The following is a 24,582-nucleotide window of genomic DNA, read 5'->3' on the forward strand; positions in this document are numbered from 1 at the left end:
ATATGCACAAATACAATATAATATTCAAAATGGGTGAATCTTTCCTTTAAGTTATGGCCATTCTTCTGAAAAAGTCGACCAGAAACTATGATATTAATAATGAAGAACTTGGGACTATAAGGTTCTATCTGCAAAATGTATGGCACTGTCCTAAGAGCAAAGCAAGAAACTGATCTTGCCCCGAGTTTTGTGACACGGAGCGCCCACTCCCTCCTGGCAGAAGAAACACATACAAATATCACAACTCCATTATGGGTTACCCTCACTGACTCAACTGCACCCCAACTCCTTTCCCACCCACCCTGAAAACACAAATGGATTCGCCAAAAGGCAAGATCCACTTTCTCCAAAAATGTCACTCCTAATGGACCAGATTCTTCTTTATCTTGTCCATAGACACAAGACTCGGCTCCGAGCTCTTCACCACACCTTCCACTTAATTCGCCCTCATTCACTTCTATTTCACCTCCAGAATTCAACCTGGCGTAATGCTCACTTTGTGTGCACTTGCCACCAGCCTTCATCACCCCCCATTTCTCTTTCTATTGCCATCTTTATCAAATTCAACCTCAACCTCTGCTTTCCTCATTCTCTGAGATGCCTTATTCCTCTCTTTCCTGTTCCGTTCCTCACAGTGGGAACAGTACACTGTCTCCTGCAGCTTAGGTAGAGGCAGTAAGTTCCCACACTCATAACAGACATTTCTGTGGTTTCCACTTGTCTCTGTAGCCTTTTTCCACTCGACCGTCCCCACAAAATCCACGACTGTGCCTCATTTCACTCACCTCAACACTGCTTGATTACAATTCTTCAATCAATATATTCAGGAATACTACAAAAACGGATAACAATGTACCCTTTAAATGTCTTCCTCATTGTATAATATGAAAATGACAGGAGCACTCACCTTCCGGTGATGCAAAATAGTGCGGGAGGTTCCTCTCTAGCATGTTAATGTGACTCCTAAGTTCCACAACGAATGTAGCCACAATGTAGTTTACATTCTGAGCCTCTAAATGTCATTGATTGACTATTAAATATGTGACAGTTAATAGTCAATATGCCAACTGAGATTGAGAAGACCTACATTATTTTACTCATTGATTGTTTTACTGGTTCCCAATTGATTGTAGGCTAAATGTATGCAAAGTTTGGACTATGTCTTTCTGTACCTTTTTGAACTGGAAATGAGATGCTGCTGTGATAGGAATGATCCGGATGATAGTTAGATGATTCGCATGATTATTCAAAAGACGTGTATTATTGGAAGAGAAGTATGACTGATATCTGCTGAAAGTATTTGTATTCACTGCCATTCATCTCCATAATTGACATGTTCTGCTTAACACAGTACATTAACTGGTAAGCAGCAAGGTAGCCGACATTGTAGACTAGAGATAACCAGGGAAGAGACAGTCAATAGAAATTGAATATAGAATGTGACCCAACCCTCAAGTCATATAATTCAACATTACAGCATTATTAATTAAACACTCAGTTAAACAGACAGATCAGGGTGATTTTGGGACAATCTACATGGGTGAGAGAGAGCGTATCAGCAGCTGCAAAATTTACGACGCTTTTTATGTGGATTGTAAATTGGTTGTCAGGAGACGAACAAAACAACTTTTCATTGTCCATCAGATGCCACTCAGCGGAATACTTTTTGTCATAAAAGTCACAGTTTGGTTGAGTCCACTGTGTGCAGTTGATTGAGGAGAAATGCATTGATTTACTGTAGTACAGATGTCAGTGGAAAGATGTCAGGCAGGAATGATTCAACATCTGGGTATGACAGATTGGCACACAGTAAAACTGGTACCCTAGTCGGCCGAGATTGCTGATTCTCCAACCCAACCCACTGGGCACAGATGTCAATTCAACATCTACTTTCGATTTACATTTGGTTGAGTTGTCAACTAACGTGAATTTAAAGTGAAATCAACAAAACATTTAGGTTTCATTTAGGTTAAATGTGGTGTGAAAAAATAAGAATTTCCCTTACAATGATGACTTTTTTCAAATCCAATCAGTTTTCTACATTGATTCAATGTCTTCCCATATATTTGTCTTGTCTAAATTACATCAAAACCACCAGTTTTATCCCAGTGGGAAGTGTCATACACTGCTTTTTTGTTACTGTAATACAAATGGTAATGGTTAAACTTATGTCACACAGGGATGTTGTGATAATGGGTAGTCTTGTGTTACACAGAGATGTTGTGGTAATGGACAGGCCAGCTAAACTCAACTGGCTGACAGTGGTCTAGGTCCGGACCCAGATAAGGGTCAATATGGACCGGACAACATTGCGTTTTGTTATATAAAAGTCAATACATTTTTTCTTATAGACAGCTTTAAAAAATCAACTGGGTGCAACGGCCTCTAACTCAGCAACCTATCTTTCTCTCTAAAAAAAAATGGCCACCTTTACTAGTGCCCTATCTAATCCAATCGTGTGGTTATATGCAAATACAATAGGCCGCGTCTTACCTAATCACATCAATGCAAATATCCTCTGAGTAACCTTGGGACAAGTAGGCAGAAAGAAACAGAAGGATTTGACCGCGGTTCAACTGTTAATATCACAGATAGAAGGAGCTTAGTTACCAGTATCTTTGTTCATGTGGTTTGTTCAAAAAATAAACTTGACACTGAAAAACATATATTCAAAGATGAGTGGATGAAAAAGTATGTATTCATTCTCCCCGCAACTAGAATAAAACAAATGTGCCTGATATGTAATGAGTCCGTAGCCCTCATGAAAGTGTCAGTGTTAAGCGCCATATACAGTGCCTTGCGAAAGTATTCGGCCCCCTTAAACTTTGCAACCTTTTGCCACATTTCAGGCTTCAAACATAAAGATATAAAACTGTATTTTTTTTGTGAAGAATCAACAACAAGTGGGACACAATCATGAAGTGGAACAACATTTATTGGATATTTCAAACTTTTTTAACAAATCAAAAACTGAAAAATTGGGCGTGCAAAATTATTCAGCCCCCTTAAGTTAATACTTTGTAGCACCACCTTTTGCTGCGATTACAGCTGTAAGTCGCTTGGGGTATGTCTCTATCAGTTTTGCACATCGAGAGTCTGAAATTTTTTCCCATTCCTCCGTGCAAAACAGCTCGAGCTCAGTGAGGTTGGATGGAGAGCATTTGTGAACAGCAGTTTTCAGTTCTTTCCACAGATTCTCGATTGGATTCAGGTCTGGACTATGACTTGGCCATTCTAACGCCTGGATATGTTTATTTTTGAACCATTCCAATGTAGATTTTGCATAATGTTTTGGATCATTGTCTTGTTGGAAGACAAATCTCCGTCCCAGTCTCAGGTCTTTTGCCGACTCCATCAGGTTTTCTTCCAGAATGGTCCTGTATTTGGCTCCATCCATCTTCCCATCAATTTTAACCATCTTCCCTGTCCCTGCTGAAGAAAAGCAGGCCCAAACCATGATGCTGCCACCACCATGTTTGACAGTGGGTATGGTGTGTTCAGGGTGATGAGCTGTGTTGCTTTTACGCCAAACATAACGTTTTGCATTGTTGCCAAAAAGTTCAATTTTGGTTTCATCTGAGCAGAGCACCTTCTTCCACATGTTTGGTGTGTCTCCCAGGTGGCTTGTGGCAAACTTTAAACAACACTTTTTATGGATATCTTTAAGAAATGGCTTTCTTCTTGCCACTCTTCCATAAAGGCCAGATTTGTGCAATATACGACTGATTGTTGTCCTATGGACAGAGTCTCCCACCTCAGCTGTAGATCTCTGCAGTTCATCCAGTTGCTGCATCTCTGATCAGTCTTCTCCTTGTATGAGCTGAAAGTTTAGAGGGACGGCCAGGTCTTGGTAGATTTGCAGTGGTCTGATACTCCTTCCATTTCAATATTATCGCTTGCACCGTGCTCCTCGGGATGTTTAAAGCTTGGGAAATCCTTTTGTATCCAAATCCGGCTTTAAACTTCTTCACAACGGTATCTCGGACCTGCCTGGTGTGTTCCTTGTTCTTCATGATGCTCTCTGCGCTTTTAACGGAACTTTGAGACTATCACAGTGCAGGAGACTTGATTACACACAGGTGGATTGTATTTATCATCATTAGTCATTTAGGTCAACATTGGATCATTCAGAGATCCTCACTGAACTTCTGGAGAGAGTTTGCTGCACTGAAAGTAAAGGGGCTGAATAATTTTGCACACCCAATTTTTCAGTTTTTGATTTGTTAAAAAAGTTTGAAATATCCAATAAATGTTGGTCCACTTCATGATTGTGTCCCACTTGTTGTTGATTCTTCACAAAAAATACAGTTTTATATCTTTATGTTTGAAGCCTGAAATGTGGCAAAAGGTCGCAAAGTTCAAGGGGGCCGAATACTTTCGCAAGGCACTGTATACACCAAGCATAGGCATTTCAATCAGATGTATCCCCTGAACACGGATGTGAGAAAAAACAAGATCATCCAACTCAAATCTCAATATGAGAGGTCCACCAAAGTCCTTGTCAATTCCTTGACAGCCCAACAATGTGCAGTGGAGTGTTCACTGAGAATTGGGAAAACACAAAAAAAACATTTTATGACGCTGAGATGGTAAAATAACGCATGTGTGAAGTTGTTGACACCTTGCTTGAAGGTAAACAAAAAGATGAGCTCAGGGAAAAGATCAAACAGATCCCACTGTCAAGTTCCACTGCAATGAGGAGAACGGAAATATTAGCTGAAGATGTAACTTCACAACTTGATGAGGCAATTCAGAAGGCACCATGCATTTCATTAGCTGTGGATGAATCAACAGATAACACTGATAATGCCCAGCGTCTGGTATTTGTCATGTTTTATAATGAAACAAAGGAGGTATTCTGTGAGGAGCTGTTGGGCTTAACACATCTAGAAGCACAGACACACACACACACACATACACGCACACACACACACACACACACACACACACACACACACGCACACACACACACACACACACACACACACACACACACACACACACACACACACACACACACACACACACACACACACACACACACACACACACACACACACACACACACACACACACACACACACGAGGAGAGGATATCCATGAAGCCATCAAAGGGATTCTGACAAAAAGTGGGATAGTTCTGAAGTCAGTGGTCTCCACAGATGGAGCTCCAGCCATGATAGGAAGAGGGAGGGGACTGGTTGCACGTTTGAAAGAGGACCACCATGACCTGACATCATCTGACTGCATCATCCATCAATCTGTCCTGTATGCCAGTCTGGGAAAATAGTAGGTCATAACAACGATGATGAAACTGATAAACTTTTTGAGAGCAACATCTTCCCTACAACACCACCTGCTATGAGGCTTTCTGACAGAGGCCAATGCCCGTTTTGATGACTTACTACTGCACAACAATGTCAGATGGCTCAACAAAGGCAGGGTTTTGAAACATTTTCTGGCAATTTGTGAGGAAATCAAAGCTTTCTTATTAGAGCAAAAGAGTGACAAGGCAACTCAGTTTTCAGAGTTTTTGGAGATGAGGAGAAGATGGAAACAGTTGCATTTTTGACAGACATTCCATCATACCTTAATAAACTGAAAGTTTAACTGCAGGGACAGGACAACACAGTGTGTGAAATGATAACAGCATTCCGGTCTTTCCAGAAGAAATTGGAGCTTTTCAAGAATGATCTCCAGGGAGAACTTGTACACTTCCCCCAATCTTCTGGTGCAAATACAGGGAGACAAAGATGTCCCCAACCATACGCCCACAACACCCACCCACCTGCTCAAATCAAATCAAATGTTAATTATCACATGCGCCGAATACAACAGGTGTAGACCTTACAGTGAAATGCTTAGACCTTAATTAACCAACAATGGAGTCTTAAGAAAATACAAAAAAAGTAAGAGATAAGAATAACAAATAATTAAAGCGCAGCAGTAAATAACAATAGCGGAGCTTTATACAGGGGGTACCGGTACAGAGTCAATGTGCAGGGCCACCAGTGTCGAGGTAATTGAGGTAATATGTACATGTAGGTGGATTTTTTAAAGTGATTATGCATAGATAATAGAGAGTAGCAGCAGCGTAGAAGGGGGGGGGGCAATGCAAATAGTCTGGGTAGCCATTTGATTAGATGTTCAGGAGCCTTATGGCTTGGGGGTAGAAGCTGTTTAGAAGCCTCTTGAACCTAGACTTGGAGCTCCAGTACCACTTGCCTAGCGGTAGCAGAGAGAACAGTCTATGACTAGGGTGGCGAGTCTTTGAAAATTTTTAGGGTCTTTCTCTGACACCGCCTGGTCTAGAGGTCCTGGATGGCAGGGAGCTTGGCCCCGGTGATGTACTGGGCTGTACGCACTACCCTCTGTAGACCTTGTGGTCGGAGGCCGAGCAGTTGCCATACCAGGCAGTGATGCAACGCGTCAGGATGCTCTCGACGGTGCAGCTGTAAAACCTTTTGAGGATCTGAGGACCCACGACAAATGTTATCAGTCTACTGAGGGGGAATAGGTTTTGTTGTGCCCTCTTCACAACTGTCTTGGTGTGTTTGGACCGTGTTAGTTTGTTGGTGATGTGGACGCCAAGGAACTTGAAGCTCTCAACCTGCTCCACTACAGCCCCATCAATGAGAATGGGGCGTGCTCGGCCCTCCTTTTCATGTAGTTCACAATAATCTCCTTTGTCTTGATCACATTGAGGAAGAGGTTGTTGTCCTTGCACCACACGGTCAGGTCTCTGACCTCCCCCCTATAGGCTGTCTCATCGTTGTCGGTGATCAGGCGTCTGTTGCGTCATCGGCAATCTGAATGATGGTGTTGGAGTCGAGCCTGGCTGTGCAGTCACGAGTGAACAGGGCGTACAGGATGGGACTGACCACGCACCTCTGAGGGGCCCCCGTGTTGAGGATCAGCATGGCAGATGTGTTATTACCTACCCTTACCACCTGGGGGCGGCCCGTCAGGAAGTCGAGGATCCAGTTGCTGAGGGAGGAGTTTAGTCCCAGTGTCCTTAGCTTAGTGATGAGCTTGGAGGTTCATTATGGTGTTGAATGCTGAGCTGTAGTCAATGAACAGCATTGTCACATAGGTGTTCATTTTCTCCAGGTGGAAAAGGGCAGTGTGGAGGGCAATGGAGATGTGTGGATCTGTTGGGGCGGTATGCAAGCATTTTATGGCTACAGATGTGAGTGCTACGGGGTAGTAGTCATTTTGGCAGGTTACTTTGGCGTTCTTGGGCACAGGGATTATGGTGGTCTGCTTGAAACATGTTGGTATTACAGAATGGGTCAGGGAGAGGTTGAAAATGTCAGTGAAGAATCAGGATGGTATCATAGGAAAAGACACCTCTTTCACAACGATTAGCACAGAAGTGGGAATGTATCATATTTTGACTAAAATTATAACTTGTTGATTTAAATCGTTGTTCACCATCATGGACCATCATTTTTCAGCTCGAATACGTGGATTTCTATAGTGGGCATTTACATTTAAACTGTATACTATTGCTTTAATAGTTAATCTCCCCGGCGCTAGGATCCGGAGGATTGAGCTCTGCATCTCTCTCTCTCTCTCTGCACCTCTCTCCCTCCTCTCCTCGCCTCGCCTTTTCTCCCAAGCCTGTTTTAAAGTCTCTGCCAGACTTTGGCACACACGCTACTTCCTGGATGGAGGAATGGAACACTTCCAGTGCCGCTCCAACTATTCTCTCTCTGTTTTCGCCAGCAGAACCGCTGCAGCTCTCCGCTGCATGGACTACTGCCACTAGCGTCCTCTGCTCCTATCTATTCTATCCTTGATAAATGAACTGATTGAAGCTCGAAAGCTATATCTCAACTAACTGACATGTTTTTTTTGGGGAGTATCAAGAAGCTGTTTGGAAGGAGGTTTTGAGAAGTAAATACTATTTTCTGGACGTTCCAGACCCGCACTGAATTTCACTGAACAGTCACTAGCCTACATTTAGCAGCATTTGCGCTGCTTTTACGCAGCAGACATTGATTTTTTGATCAGACGGATAACTCAACAGTTGCCCTTTTTGCTCTCGATGTTCATTTTGTCATGCGGAGGCTACTGCAATCGTGTTGCTGGTGGATCTTGTCTCTGATTTTGTCTGCCTTCGTGCTCTTTTGGGCAGACTGTCATCCTGGTAAGTTTTTCGAAGTCACATCTCTCCTCTTTTCCAAGCTTGGTGATTTTCATGACTTGAGAAGTCGTGTAGTAGGCTAGGAAACATTAGTGCAATGACTAAACTCGGCTCATACACGAGTGGAATATTAATGTAATGTAATGATGACATGGTGTGCAGTAGCCTATCACATAATGTTGTGCCAATTTGTTCCTTGCGATTTAAAAAAAATAATTAGGCTCTATGCTAGGCTACACATTCAATCAGACAGCCACGTTCCACGATACCATTTGGGATTATGGAAATATATATTTCTCTCGCAAAAGTATTTGCTTTTCCACTGCAATTTGTTTGTGAATATAATACATCTCTAGCAGGCTATACAGTCCGTCCAAAGGTGGTGAAACTCCCTTCCACTTTACCCCCAGATTAACACGCGGCGGGGTATTCGGTTGGCTATACCAACAGGAAAGCTCATGATAATAATTAGTATAGCCTATAAACAATATAGTTTCTTGTTGCAACAACGATCTGAAAAGATTTGCAATCATCAGAAATAGCCTTGATAATTGACAGCGCGGAGCGCCAATGCAACGAAACCGTTATCTCCAAACCGTGCGGCTACAGTGCGGAAAGGCAAATCAACGGCATTGAAAACATGTAGATTTATCGTCGTATAGCCTATTATATCACATTACAATTGCGTCTAACTACAAGGTTATGCATAAACCCATAAAGCATATAAAACGGTCATCATTAGCGCGCAGCAACAGCAGGTAATTGACACAAATAAATAGGCTACCCAAATGTGTCGTCCATTTGACGCCGGTACTGAATTAAAACAACCTTGAGTCGTGGCGCAATGTTCAAAAACTCCGTTCTGACTTGGCAAAAATAAAATGAGAGAAAAATGATTGCCTGCATCAATGGAAATGTTGCTCACGGAGCTTCATCATTTGGAATAGTAAATAGAAACATTCCTGTAAATAATTGTCAATATTTGACTTTGCTCAGACGAATACAGTTCCTTGTGATTTGGGACTAATATATAGGCTATAGGCTATATATCGCACGGGCGCTTAGAGGATTCACACCACTGTCCCTATGGCTGTTTTGGTATGATTTTAATTTGGGTGACCTTGAGCTGGACTTTCCTCAAGATTTTAGAATTTGATCATCATTACACCATGTCCAAGAAATGTATTTGTTGCCCGCTTGACATTCCCTTGATGTGAAGGCGCTGCGATGGACGCTCCTGGAATCCGCAACACAAATCCAATAGTTGTGTTTATTTTTTTTGCTAAATCAAACGATCAACTATTACATTTGAATGAGATGCATTACAAATTGCGTTTTGTGCCGGTATTTGGAAGCCAATACACACATTGTAATTCCCATGTATCCTAGATGTGCAATTGCATTCCTTTACACTGAAGAGATATTATGTAATTGAATGCCTAGTATCCAGCTACAGGTGATGCATGAAGTGAATAAGCAAACCATAACCTTTTAATGCTCATTTACATGTAGAAATACATTGTGTGTGTCTCTCACTCTCTCTCTGCTCCCTCTCTCTTTATCTCTCTGTGTGTTTGATTAACTTGTCATATTTTATCTCATTCTGAAATGTGAAAGTAATAATCTATTACTGTGCTGTGTGCTCTTTGCAAATCCAAAACCAAATATAATTCATCACCCCTGGTTTGTACCGTTTGTCTGCGATGAAACATAACATAGGTTACTTTCCTAACAAATCAACATTTCATACTTGATTTATCATTAGAGGTGATGAATGTTTGAGGAACAGGTCACAGAAGGTCAAATACACGCCCCAAGGACTGGGACTCTCTCTCTCTGCTACTGTGCAGTGTGCCAAACTTCAGCCTGCTGTATGCTAGGGGTTTGAGTGGGATCGGTTAGTAGTACTCGGAGAGAAAAGCAGAGTGTGATCACTTCTATGATGTACTGTATGATGTGCAGCAGTTGCCGCAAGCAGTTGTATGACTAAAGTGATCTTTTTTTAGTTAGGACTGTAAAAGAGTGAAAGAGACACCAAATGACTAAAAGTTTGAGAATATACGATTTTGTATTTGATCACCAATATTTTCTCTTTTGTATAGCCTGCCTCATTATTAAGTAGTTTATAGGACTAATAGTTTTTTTATTTTTTACAAACTGTGATCTTTACCCCCTGCTCATTAAAAGTGCTTTACTGTTTACAACGGTCTCCTTCAGCGTCAGGTCTTCCAACAAACAACACTGTAGACAAAGGGGCTGCTGCACTCTTCAGTCTCCCGAAATAGTCAGTTTTCTTACTGTGTATTGGGGACACCAAAGCATCTGTTTGGGATATAAAAAGTGCTGAATTACACTGCGGGGTGTCTCCTGCCACAGAGCACCAGCTCCCACCTCCAGTCTGGATGTGAGGGTACGATGGGTCCAGTCACAGCCAGGCTTGTAATGAAAGACAGAACGCATCGCCTCATTCACCTCTCCACCATTCAGACCAGAGAGCCTAGGAGGAAAGACGGGAGAGAGGGAAAAAGATCTGTTTGGCCTTCGATCAGTCCCCATGTCTGTGAAATGAATGTATGTTGTTGACAGAACAAGCAAAACAGAACATTGTAATCTTATGAGAAGCTCCTTAGCCAGCACATCTTTTCATTTTCCTGTCCTTTTTTATTTATTTACCTTCCCTTCATTGTCATCTGGGGAGAGTGCAATTGTTTGAGCCTGATAGGATAATAAACACATTATTTCATTGTATCTGAGCAGGCTGTGCCTTAAATTCAGAGTTACAGCGTACAATAGTAAAGGTTGACATTTAGGGAAGATTGGATATACTCTTGGCCTCAGTAGCAACATTATCATCATCATCATCTCTTCCAGCGCTGGCTATTATCTGCCTCACGCACAAACCGGAGCAGCTCAAATGTCCGCCAGGTCACTTTATCAGTCGCTTGGCCTGTCATCATCGCCAAGCTCCCCCTAATAGATTGATTAAAAGATATGGGGGGGAAGTAGACAGTTAACTGCGTGGGACGCTGTCATGTTGCAGTTGCTTAGTGATTTTGTACAGGGTTCTTGAGGAAAGTGTGGGTTGTGGAGAGAGATGCTGAACTATACGACAGCACACTGCAATGTGTTGTGTTTATTGGAGTTATCAGAATTAGCTTTCTGGTACGCATGCTGTTATATACAACTTTAAGGCAATTATTAATGCTAATATTACTACGAATTAATATTTTCACAATACTCATAATAATAATGATAATGTGAATAATACATCATTGAAAATCTGTGTTTAGAGTTTTCATCAGCATTTCTGCTGAGTGTGGCATTCCCGTTGTTTAATCTGTCTCTCATCAGTTTTTCGCCTCATAAATCCCGAAGCCCAGTGAGCTGCTGGGAAACGCGGTCCGTGCTGGGAAGATTCCGGGCTGCCTTCCCTTTTTCCTGCCATAGCTCTTGGGCTTAATGGACTGCTGAAAATAAAAGCTGCTTCATTCAACAGTGGGCTTTGGCGTCGCCTTTTCTACTGTTCCAGCTCGTTGTTTTAATCAAGTCTTCACTGGGTTATTTTCCATTGGAAGGGGTGGGAGTTTCCCATCATTTCCTTCAAGGTTCTGGAATTATTCACCGGTCTGCCCTTTGCTGCTTTGAAACAAGCTCTCTCTCTTTCTCTATTTTTTCTGTTCTCCCTCTCTTTTTGTGGGCTCGTTCTGATTGCTTCTAGTGTGCTCCAGTTCAGTTAGCGTGTTTCCTGCCCAGCCCTCTCTCTCTCTCTCTCTCTCTCTCTCTCTCTCTGTGAGAAGCACATCTCATGCTGTTAGATGCAGGGTGTCCATTATCCCACAACATGCATTGAAGTAGATACTTTTTCAATCACACATCTTGCTTAGGTTTAATTTGAAGTGCCTGGAATATGCTGCCTGTAATGCTTTCATATAATTATATTGTACTGTATCCCATGTATTCTACCACATGGATTAGCAACAACGGTCAAAATATTTACCTCACAATGGGTGATGAAGGTGACAAACGGCAATGCAAGATAATAGCAAGAGTTAATTGCGCACATGTCAAGTAATGATTTAGACCTTGCTGCACATACTTATCTTCAATTCAAGTACTCTTGCCCTGTTTACCAGAGAGGCAGATTAGAGGTTGAGAAAAGGCAAGTCGTAGCATTTCCAATGTCCTTTTGGAGCGCTGAATGTCGGGCTGCAGTAGAGGTGACAGCAACCTGCAGAGAGTTACCTCTCTCCTAGCAGTACTGTCACAGACACCCAGGTTGAACAGGGATGGGGTGAAGACGGGAGACCAGAGGGTGTAACAGGAACTGTTTAGTGACCAGACAGACTACTGACAGGCCATACACTCCTCCTCCCATTCCCCCGAAACCCTGCCACTGCTCTTATCAGACCTGGCGTGCATGCAGGCCTCTAAATGTAATGGACAGCCCAGCTCACCATGTGATGCCTGCTGTGAGAGGGAGTGTGGGGGGGGGGGGGTTAAACTCTCACCCCCTCTGTGCCGGTAACGCCGCCTGCCAGGCTGCCTGTCCCTGGAGCCTGGGGAGCGGAGTGGTGCCAGGGAGGATGTCAGTTCTGTGGATTGGTCGGTGTTAAAACTCCCAGGACTGACAGGCTGTCGGGTGAGGAGGTGAAGTCTGATTATCTGTTTATTTTTACAGATTTGATTGTTGTTGTTAGATAGATGAAAAGTGGGGTTTCATCACAAACAAATGGAATGGAATAGCTTGATTTGAGCTTTGTTAGTTGTATGGTGTTTGCCTAGTGATAGATTTTCGGTCTCTACAGTTGCTTTGACAGAAACCCACACACGTTACGGCTCTCATGTTCTCTATCAAGCCATTTAGCTGTAAGTCCTCTATTGAGTGCAGACAATCCATTGCAACATGTTTGATTTGTCTTGAAATATCTCCAATTGATTTCTTAGCCTCTTTGAACAGTGAAAGTCTCCTTTCACTCCGTTCCTCTTCACTTCCTCTTCACTTTTTATGTGATCCAGGGTAGTTCGACATTGAACGTTTTAAAGGGGCAGTGCAGTCAAAAACATGATATTCATAAAAATAAAAAAATTCTACACTGTGAGGTCGAAATAACACTGACAATTATGATAATACCCTTTTAGTGTAAGAGCTTTCTGAAATAAAACGCCTGTAATTTCAGACTGTTCAGGTGGATGGACTTTTTGACCCGCAGCATGACATCACAATCAGCATGACATCACAATCTGATCTGATTATTCTGACCAGTCATCTTTTATTTTGCATAAATATCCTCCTATCCTCCTTGAAGGGGTAAGCGGGGTGGGCTCTACAGTCGAGACGATCCTATCTGCCAAGCAGGGCTGTGTATGTAGTAAAGCAATTGTACATGAGAGGCTGTGCGAAACTACTTGTTTAGCACGGCTGTGCTGTGGTCATAGGTACAAGGCAAAGCCGAGTACCGTAAATCAGCACAGCCGTGCTAAAAGGGTAGTTTTGCACAACCTCGAGTGTACAGTTGCTTTTGTTGCAATGAATTACCAAATAAATAAATAACTTGATTTTGATAAATGTATTCATAGGCTACTATTTTATCCCTCAACAAAAATATAGGCCTAGTCCCCACACTATGGTTGCTAGCCAAGCCGGCCGTTCATTCTATCGGTTAGGTTGCCAGAGTCGCGACACAGTCGTGAGGTCTTTTTGTTCTATATCTATGGACGCGACCCAGTTGTTCATTCTCAATGCTCCGTTGCCATGCTGGTTGGCAACGCTCTTATCCATTGCTTGCTAGCTAGCCAACTATGGCGAACACAGTGACGTCAAACCATGCAGCTGGAATAACAGCAAAGTAGCTGCATTTAATTTAGTTTGACCTGTTTTTCTACCAACATTCCTTTGTATATATCTAAATAAATGATGCTAATTCATGATTTCGACTGGCTGAGAAAAGTCCACCTCGCCCTGACACGTTCTCAATAGGACAGTGGAGAACAAATTTCCATATTGAAACACTGTTGCAAATGTCGAGAGACAGACAGCAAGGTTGGTACAAACCCCCGTTGTTGCAAACCAAATGTTAGGCTGGAAGCAAGAGGAAATAATGTCTTGATGCTTTTTACAGTGGAGATCAAGGTAATGAATTGGCTGGCTGGGCTGATGGGACAGTGAATGCGCAAGGGTTTTTCATATGGAACAGAAAACAAAATGGCAATTATTTTCGTCCCAGGCTTGCCGTGCTTAACAGATTTTTCAGTATGGCTTAGAAGGTGTCTCAACCAATCACAATGCTTGTTTTGACCAACCCATTGTTGAAATATATTTACGTTTGTATCAAAACGCCCACACGGTCAGACTGAACATTGTAATGGAAAAAGGAGGCTAAGGGAAATTAATTATTAATATATATGTTTATTTTGAGTTATTTTCATGAAATAAACACACAGTGATTTATTAGACATACAGTGATTATTTAAAAATACAACTAAAATGAGTGCAACCTTTTTCTTATGGTTTTCTAAATGATTTGTATAAATAATGATTTGCGATTATAAGCCACAGTGTAAAGTTCAGAATTTTTCTTGGTGCCAAGAGACATTTTATCACTCGTGTTCACTCGTACAGCACCTCCGTATCACGTCTGAAGGACGTGGGCAACATCACATTTCTAATTATAATGGGTTTCACATGTGAGTACTAGTAGTCTTATACAACCTTATAATATAACATTGTTTTACTCCTCTGTTTACTATCCCACTTCTGAGTTCTCAGTCTCAGCCTGGTTCTCCCTCTCTCTGTCTCTACCTTACTCTGCAGTCACAGTTAGCATGCTTGTGTAGCCATGGAGGAGACATTAATAACAAATTAAGCAGCTCAAGCCAGTGCCGATGAAGTTAAATGCATTTTGTCCTGTGAGGTTGTCAAGTGATCCTCTGTTACCGCTGCTCTAGCAACCATGGAATGCTAAGTATAGACTCAGCAAGGACACACACACACACACACACAACGGTCTGTGTGGTTATGTGTGGGGGTTGAGTGCTCAATGATGTGTGGTATTGGCAATTGGATACATTAATGCAATAAACAATTAATAATTAAGATTCAGCATTAGCCTCAATGTCAGCATCAAGCAAACTGCTGAGGACACTTAAGCATATCATTTTGAATGATGACCTTCTGTCTGGGATGCTAGTGACTAAATACATACCTTTAGTTTCATTACCGTACAGTGTGACTCATGGCACATTTGAACTGGACCATTAGACTTGTTTTTTTTTCTGTATTGGGACCGTTTTCGTTTTACTTTTGAACTTTTATTTTAAGATAACATTGAGGGGAAATTGTTTATACGGAGCTCAGTCAGTTTCCCAATGTGCTTACTTTGGATTATCCCTGTCATTAATTCACTGTGTTTGTTCGGCCACTCAATCAGACCCTTGGTGAGAGAGTGCTAAACTTCATCCATCACCGTTCCCCCTTTCGCCGAACCCCTCGCCTCCTAGCCTGCATATCTTCCTGCCTCTCTTTAAATAATTTCTTATTTTCACCCCCTTCATCGATTCTGGACCTTTTTACTCCCTTGCACCGGCAGTTCCAAAACAAAGTCAAGGCTCTCCCTCCAATCGTCCAATCACTCATGATTTGTACCTCCATCAAATATTTACAAAGCAAACACAAATCTGCTGCGATGCCATTATCTGCTCTGAGTGAGGCTAGACTCTTTTGGGAAAGCTTTAGCAACTTAACTTTAGCCTCCATTAACAACGATGTGTTGGAGAGGCAAGGCTGTAATGAAGTTAAAACAGCGAACACTTTTGCTTGAACAGAATACAGTAGAATGGAAGAGGCTACTGGTGAACTGAAATAATAATGTTTTTTTTTTAAATAACGCTTCACTCCTACTGTTATTTGTCAGTGGACCGAACCAGGATAATTGTTTCCTTTCATTGCCCCACTTGTTTCTCATAGGTGTTGCATTTTAGAGAGGTTGATAAACTGTGTAATGTCTGCCTGCTCCTAAAGAATAATAGTCACAGGGATGTGGCATGCCCTTTCCACTGTCCAAATGCATTAGTGTTGCACTAGGGTGACTGAGAGGTCTTGGCAGGTTACAGTCTTGATATCCACTCCCATTTCCCTGGCAAAGTAAAAAAACAAAAAAACAGCGATAGAAAATAAAAAAGAGAGAAAATCACCACACGCCATGAAGTGTTGTGTCACAGAGTCAGCGGCAGGCCTGAGAGTAGAGAGCAGTATGAGCCCTCCTCATTAAATTCTCACAGTGGCATTGGTTTTTCCACTTTAATGCTTGGGAGATGTTGGCTTCCTCCCCTGAGAGATGGGGACAAGGGCTGTGGAGTTGGCTGCACTGCCCAATTTGTCTTACTTCTGGGGAGGCTGTTTAAACTTCAATGCCTTCTCCCGCTGCCCATCTCACTCTCTCTCTCTCTCTTGCGCTCTCCCTCTCTCTCTCTCTCTCTGTCTCTCTCTCTGTCTCTCTCGCTCTGACCATTTTTGTTTGTGTGCTAAAGTAATGCATGCAGATCACTGCCAGTCACCCAATGCTGAATCTGCAGTGAAAAAGTGTGATGGTCAATGTCACACCACAGTCATTTGTCACAGCTATAGTGAAAGTCAGATAGATTGATCCTTCACAAATCACAGTAGCACAAGCAGCTCCAACCAGCCATTATGAATACTGAGTGTACAGAACCTCTCACATCAACAGAAACACTGCTGGATGGGTGTCTGGGGTGCCTCCCTGTCAATCAAAGAATGAGAGGACAGTTTTACAGAGTCCACGTTAGCTTTTAAAGCATGGGGGATATTATTTCAGTCCACACTTGAACGTCTAAAACTATGTAGAAAGTACGTAAAAATTAGATTACATGACCAATGGTATGTGGACACCTGCTCATTGAACATCTCTTTCCAAAATCATGGGCATTAATATGGAGTTCTTCCACCCTTTGCTGCTATAACAGCCTCCACTCTTCTGGGAAGGCTTTCCACTAGATGTTGTAACATTGCTGTGGGGACTTACTTCCATTCAGCCACAAAAGCATTAGTGAGGTTGGGCACGGATGTTGGGTGATTAGGCCTGGCTCGCAGTCGGCGTCCCAATGCATCCCAAATCTGTTCGATGGGGTTGAGGTCAGGTCTCTCTGCAGGCCAATCAAGTTCTTCAACACTGATCTCGACAAATAATTTCTGTATGGACCTCAGTTTGTGCACAGGGGCATTGTTCCATTCAATGGAACTAAGGGGCCTAGCCCGAACCATTGAAAACAGCCACAGACCATTATTTCTCCTCCACCAAACTTTACAGTTGGCACTATGCATTCGGACAGGCAGCGTTCTCCTGACATCCACCAAACCCAGATTCATCTGTCGGACTGACAGATGGTGAAGCGTGATTCGTCACTCCAGAGAACGCATTTCCACTGCTCCAGAGTCCAATGGTGGCGAGCTTTTACACCACTCCAGCCAACGCTTGGCATTGCGCATGATGATCTTAGGCTTGTGTGCGGCTGCTCGGCCATGGAAACCCATTTCATGAAGCTCCCGACAAACAGTTATTGTGCTAACGTTGCCTCCAGAGGCAGCTTGTAACTCTGTAGTGAGTGTTGCAACCGAGGACATATGATTTTTACACACTACTCGCTTCAGCACTCGGTGGTCTCATTCTGTGAGCCAGTGTGGCCTACCATTTTGCGGCTGAGATGTTTTTGTCCTAGACATTTTTACTTCACAACAACAGCACTTAGAGTTGACCGGGGCAGCTCTCGCAGGGCAGAACTTAGATAAACTGACTTGTTGGAAATGTGGCATCCTATGAAGGTGCCACATTGGCCTTATTGAAGAGGTCAGTGACTTTCAATCTACTGCCAATGTTTGTCTATGGAGATTGCATGGCTGTGTGCTCAATTTTATACTCTTTATCAGCAATGGGTGTGACTGAAGGAGCCAACTCCACTAATTTTAAGGCGTGTCCACATACTGTTGTATATATAGTGTATAATGGACCTATATGTTTTCAAATAACAGCCCTTTTTCTGGCCTGCAAATATCTTTTGACCAACAAATCATTCCCCACAGAATCTGTGCGGCCCACTGCTGATTTTTGAAATCCTGATGTGTCCCTTGAGCCAAAATGTTTGCCCACCCCTGCTTTAAAGTATGCATCTCCTTAGGAGATTAATGCGCCTCATGTCTTTCATTAATAATCTCATAAAATTCATTAGCTGGAATTCCCCTCAGAGGTGGGATTTGAGAGTTAGAAGAGTGTTCTGCTTGTTAAAGTCCTTTCTTAAAGATCACGCCTGGGAATGAGAAAAAAAGAGCTTCAGAGCAAATGCAGAAGAGGAGAGATGAAGAGAGAGAAAGCTACTTCTTTCTTCGAGCAGCACGTGGAGAGGCAGTGTTTAATGGGAGCCATATTGATTCCTGTGACTTGCCACCTTTGGGGTAATAAATGTTTTATTTTTTTATTTTTTATGGAAACTTCCCATTCCTAGCACCAAGCTATAATTATCAGGCCGTTTGAATACGGTAGTATTTTCCTCTGACACAGCAGTAGGGTTGGGCGGTATCCAGATTTTCATATTTCATACATTTTCTGAACTATATACCATATATGGTATTACCGGCAGTGCACACAAAGTGTGCTATTTTTTTCCAAACGTCAAAATATATATATTTTAGATTTTTTTTTGTTTAAAAAAATGATGCGCATAAATAATTTAGGCAGCAGTGATCTTGATCCAGAAGGGGATTGATTGTCTCTGCTGTAACCAAGAAGCTTGCTCTTGCAAGCTAGTCACTTAGCTAGCGAGTTAGCTAACCAAATGCATAGCTGGAGAACTGAACTGAAAATAATTGATTTGGCACAACATAGATAGTTCACTGTTGACTTTCATATCAGAGAGAAAGAGAGAGATATTTGCATTTATTGCTGTGCAATTATATCATGAATTACATTTCATATGGTATTTATTTTTTATTTTACCTTTTTTTAACCAGACAAGTCAGTTAACCTCTTGATGCTCTGGGGGCGCTATTTCATTTTTGGATGAAAAACGTTCCCGTTTTAAACAAGATATTTTGTCACAAAAAGATGCTCGACTATGCATATAATTGATAGCTTTCGAAAGAAAACACTCTGACGTGTCCAGAACTACCAAGATATTTTCTGTGCGTGCCCTAGAACGTGAGCTTCAGGCAAAACCAAGATGAGACGGCATCCAGGAAATGAGCAGGATTTTTGAGGCTCTGTTTTCCATTGTCTCCTTATATGGCTGTGAATGCGAGAGGCGTAAGTCTGCCCTTTCTGTCGTTTCCCCAAGGTGTCTGCAGCATTGTGACGTATTTGTAGGCATATCATTGGAAGATTGACCATAAGAGACCACATTTACCAGGTGTCCGCCCGGTGTCCTGCGCCGAAATTGGTGCGCAAAAGTCAGCTGCAAGTATTTTTCCATGGAATTTAGAGAAGAATGCAAGCTTCCACGAACGATATATCAATGAAGAGATATGTGAAAAAACACCTTGAGGATTGATTCCAAACAACATTTGCCATGTTTCGGTCGATATTATGGAGTTAATTCGGTAAAAGTTTGACGTTGTAGGTGACTGAATTTTCGTTTCGGTAGCCAAATGCGATGTACAAAACGGAACGATTTCTCCTACACACAGACGCTTTCAGGAAAAACTGCGCATTTGGTATGTAACTGAGAGTCTCCTCATTGAAAATATCCGAAGCTCTTCAAAGGTAAATGATTTTATTTATTTGGTTATCTGGTTTTTGTGAAAATGTTGCGTGCTAAATGCTACTCAAAATGCTAAGCTAGCTTGGCATACTCTTACACAAATTAGTCAATTTCTATGGTTCAAAAGCATTTTTTGAAAATCTGAGATGACAGTGTTGTTAAGAAAAGGCTAAGCTTGAGAGCAGACGCATTATTTTCATTTTATTTGCGATTTTCAGAAATCGTTAACGTTGCGTTATGCTAATGAGCCTGAGGCTTTAGTCACGATCCCGGATCCGGGATGGGGAGTTTCAACAGATTAAGAACAAATTCTTATTTTCAATGACGGCCTAGGAACAGTGGGTTAACTGCCTGTTCAGGGGCAGAATGACAGATTTGTACCTTGTCAGCTCGGGGATTCTAACTTGCAACCTTTTGGTTACTAGTCCAACGCTCTAACCACTAGGCTACCCTGCCGCCCCATGGTAGAGGTAAGATGTATCAGTACTCCCCCCCCCCCATCTTCAGGTAGATTAGAATATTTTTTTTCTTCGTAACTTGACAATGAAGAGATTGCCTCTCTGAGTGACCTGGCCTGGTGACAGTTCACTCCAGTTGGATGGACGTGGAGATGAAGATGGGTGTTCTGAGCTGCTGATACTACTGCTTCTGTCATCCTGTCTCTTGATCCCCTGTGTTCTGGACTCACTGGGTGGTGGATGCTGTATCTTGGGGTGTCACTCTTCTTACTGGTCTCATTCAAGTCTCTTGATTTCTGATATTACTGAATTACTTGTTTCTTGTGTCCCATATTATTGCATGTTATGACCCTCTCAAAACATCTCAAGGACATAACATTTCCTCTCAAAATGTCATGTAATGTGTTTACTCTAATCATATGTTTGCTCAAAGTCACCTGTATGCCTCATGTGCTCGGTAGTAATATCTATCTATCGCTTCATCTATGTCCTCCATCATGGTCACAGAGAGACACTCTGTCCTCTCTGATTTCCTGATCAGGGTGCTGGAAGTGTTTGGCTCCACTGTCCAGATGTTCAACAGATGGGCCTCACTAATATTACCCTGGGGGTTCGCAGGTTTCCTCTCGTGCTCTCCTTCCTTCTCTCCCTCTCGATCGCCCAGCTCTCCTTCTCTCTCTCTCTTCCGTTCTCTCTTTCACTCTTGTTTACTCGGTCTCTCTCTCTCTCTCTCTTCCGTTCTCTCTTTCACTCGTTTGCTCGGTCTCTCCATCTTCTTTCCCCTGTGTTTCACTCACTCACTCGCTCCTTTCTTTCTTTTCTCTCTCTCCCTCTCCCTCACACTCTCTTTCTTCTTTATTTCTCCCCCTCGCCCTACACACTCGCCTTCTCTTCCTTTGTTCTTTAAAATGGATGGAGTGAGAATGGAGTGAGTAGTGAGAGGAGAGATTTCCAGGCAGGATTGGGCCAGGCTCAGTACCATTCCTCATCGATAGACAAGCGCCTGTGTTCCACCTGAAACCCCTCTGGATTTACGCTGGGACCGCAGCCATCTTTCTTCCGTTAATCACCTCGGGGCTGGGCGCTCTCTCGCCCGTCCTGGGGCCGATGGATGACCCGCGGGGGAAATCTAATGGAACCCAGCCAAGCCTGACGCTCCAGAACACTTTCTAGGTGGCACACGGAGACGTACTCTGCAGAGACACAGAAATGTTAGTGATCTCAATGGAGTTTGCAGAATTAAATCTGCTTTGATATGCAAAGGTTGTGTTCGTTGTCCTTCAGCGAACTTTGTTTTTTGCATCCAAAAACTTGCTTAATGCACTTCCATGCTTAGTCCAACATATCTCCCTTTTTATTTGTTGTATATATTTTTTGTTTATTTGCACAGTAGGGATATTACCAGAGCTGGACCCTGAACCTCTAGATACTGAGTATGGCACCTTTTCAATAGATCCTAGAAAAGGGCACAAGAAATGCCTTTTAACTGTATTCAGATCAGGATTCTGATATAATCTCAAACGAGAGTGAATGTCTATGTCGACTGTTATCAGTTAAGTGCTTGGAAGTGATTTTATGTCAAAAGTATAATGAAGTGCACTGTTTAGAATAGGTTTTGAGCAAAGCTTCCATTGACATGATGGTTTGTATCTACTTTTCACCACAAGGTTTAGTGGAGTCGTGACTGCAGATGCAATTTTATAGAAGGACAATGACTAACAGACTGTTTTATTAAAAATAATAATGATATATCTCATTAGTGGAGTTAGATAAACTCCTGATACATTTCTCCAAACTCTCTCTATATGCATCCCTTTCTCCCTCTTTCTCTACTCCATTTTCTCTCTTTCTCTTCTTTCTGGTCCATCCCCCTCTCTCTCTTGCTGTCTATTTTTCCTCTTCTCCTCTTTCCCCTGTGCCTTTGTTTTTTGGTCCTTTGGTGCTCGTACTGGTGCCATACTGGATGGTCGCCATTTTGCAAGTTCCTATGTAACTCCAACTAAATGTTCGGGCTACCCAAGAAGAAGCGGCGGCATTACAGAGGCAAGGGAGGGGGGATCCTGGTGAGATTAAGGCGAAGGGAAAACCGGCCACCTCTTCCCTCCATTCTACTGGCTAATGTACAGTCACTTGATTATAAGATGGATGACCTATGATCGTGGATTTGCCACCACCGAGACTCTTGAACTGCAATATTCTTTGCTTTTCAGAAACATGGATTTCGGACAAGATACTCCCCATGGGTATCCAACTCGATGGATTCTCCATTCACTGGGCGGACAGGACAGTGGAGTCTGGGAAATTGAAGGGAGGAGGGGTTTTCCTAATTCCAGTGTGGTGGAAGTGTCAACCCACTGTTCAGTCTTTTTGGAATACCTGATGGTCAAATAACGACCCTTCTACCTCCCAAGGGAGTTTTCAGATTTTATCGTGACTGCTGTGTACATTCCACCTCAGGACAAGAAAAATAACAAGCTGACGCTTCACGAACTGTACAAAGCTATAAACCTACACCCAGAGGTTGCCTTTCTGGTTTAATTCTGCATCACTAAGACACGTGATGCCCAACTTCCATCAACACGTCTCCCAATGCCACTAGGGACGATACAGTTCTAGACTACTGCTATTCTATCCACAAGCAAGTATACAAAACCCTACCCCATCCGCCATTCAGCAAATCAGATCATGACTCTGTACTCTTGCTTCCTGTTTACAAGCAGATGCTGAAATAGGAAGTAGCCGCGATTTGCGCCGTTGAGAAATGGTCACCAGAATCAGAGGTTATGCTACAGGACTGCTTTGCTAGCGCTGATTGGAATATGTTTCAAGATTCCGTCGGTAACATTGACGAGCTATCCACCTCCATCACCTGCTTCATTAGAAAATGCATTGGTGATGTTGTACCCATGGTGAGGGTTTGCTGCTTCCCCAATCAAAAGCGAGGTTGGCGCTCAACTAAAGAACAGTTCTACCATACGCAGAGCTATTGTAGGCAACCCTGATGCTACTGCTAAAGACAGGAATAAATACAAGAAGGCCCGTTATGACCTCCGCATAGTCAACAAACGAGCAAAAGGACAATGAAGAAATAAGGTGGAATCATATAACACAGGCTCCGACGCCTGCCGCATACAGTCCATTACGGGTTACAAAGGAAGACCCAATCGTAATCTGATCAACGATGCCTCTCTACAAGACGAAATCAATGCATTTTATGCATGCTTTGACAACAACAACATCGAGCCGGGTGTGAGGGCCGTCACCGACCCAGAGGATTGGGTGATCACGCTCTCCGAGGCCGACGTGAGAAGGGTCTGGTTTAATTCTGGTCAACACTCGCAAGGCCCGGGGCCCGACAGTACTCCAGTGCGCGTTCTCAGAGCATGCGCAGAATGACTGGCTGGTATATTCACAGTGATTTTCAACCTCTCCTTTTCCCAGTCTGTAATCCCTTCATTTTAAAATGACCACAATCCTCCCTGTTTCTAAGAACTCTTAAGGCTTCATTCCACAATGAATACCGCCCTGGAGCACTTCTGTAATCATGAAGTGCTTTGAAAGGCTTGTTATGGCACACATTAACTCCGCCACCCTAGACCCACAATTTACATACCGCCCAACAGATCCATAGACGACGCAATCTCAGTCGCCCTTCATACTGCCCTCACCCTCCTAGATAAGAGGAATACTTACGTGAGAATGATGTCCATTGACACACCATTGTCCCCTCCAAGCTCATCACCAAGCTTAGGATTCTGGGTCTGAACACCTCCCTCTGCATCTGAATCCTGGACTTCCTGACGGGCCGACCCCAGGTGGTGAGGGTGGGCAACATCACTTCCGCCACACTGACCCTTAACACAGGGGCCCAACAGGGGTGTGTGCTTAGTTCCCTCATGTACTCCCTGTTCACCCACGACTGTGTGTCCACGCACAACTCCAATACCATTATCAAGTTTGCTGACGACACGTCGGTGGTAGGCCTGGTCACCGGTGATGATGAGTCAGCCTACAGGGAGGAGTTGAGAGCAACAACCTCTTCCTCATCGTCAGTTAGACCAAGGAGCTGATCATGGGCGAGCACGTCCCCATCCACATCAACAGGGCAGCAGTGGAGCAGGTAGACAGCTTCAAGTTCCTCGGTGTCCATATCACTAAAGACTTAAAACACACGCACAGTCGTGAAGTCGTGAAGAAGGAGCGGCAGTGCCT

General features: G+C 43.0%; 1 protein-coding gene across 2 annotated transcripts in view; it reads left to right on the plus strand.

The window, feature by feature from the left end:
- The first annotated feature begins 7,661 nt into the window (after positions 1 to 7,661).
- The window catches only part of LOC135542072 (receptor-type tyrosine-protein phosphatase gamma-like), a 292,645-nt gene continuing 275,724 nt past the window's right edge, over positions 7,662 to 24,582 (plus strand). For both annotated transcript variants that reach the window (XM_064968704.1, XM_064968703.1), the window contains exon 1: positions 7,662 to 8,152. In XM_064968704.1, coding sequence (XP_064824776.1) covers positions 8,065 to 8,152 — 88 coding nt within the window. In that variant the 5' untranslated portion in view covers positions 7,662 to 8,064. The remainder of the gene's footprint in view (positions 8,153 to 24,582) is intronic.

Source organism: Oncorhynchus masou, chromosome 6, assembly GCF_036934945.1.
Source record: "Oncorhynchus masou masou isolate Uvic2021 chromosome 6, UVic_Omas_1.1, whole genome shotgun sequence".
Taxonomy (NCBI): Eukaryota; Metazoa; Chordata; class Actinopteri; order Salmoniformes; family Salmonidae; genus Oncorhynchus; species Oncorhynchus masou.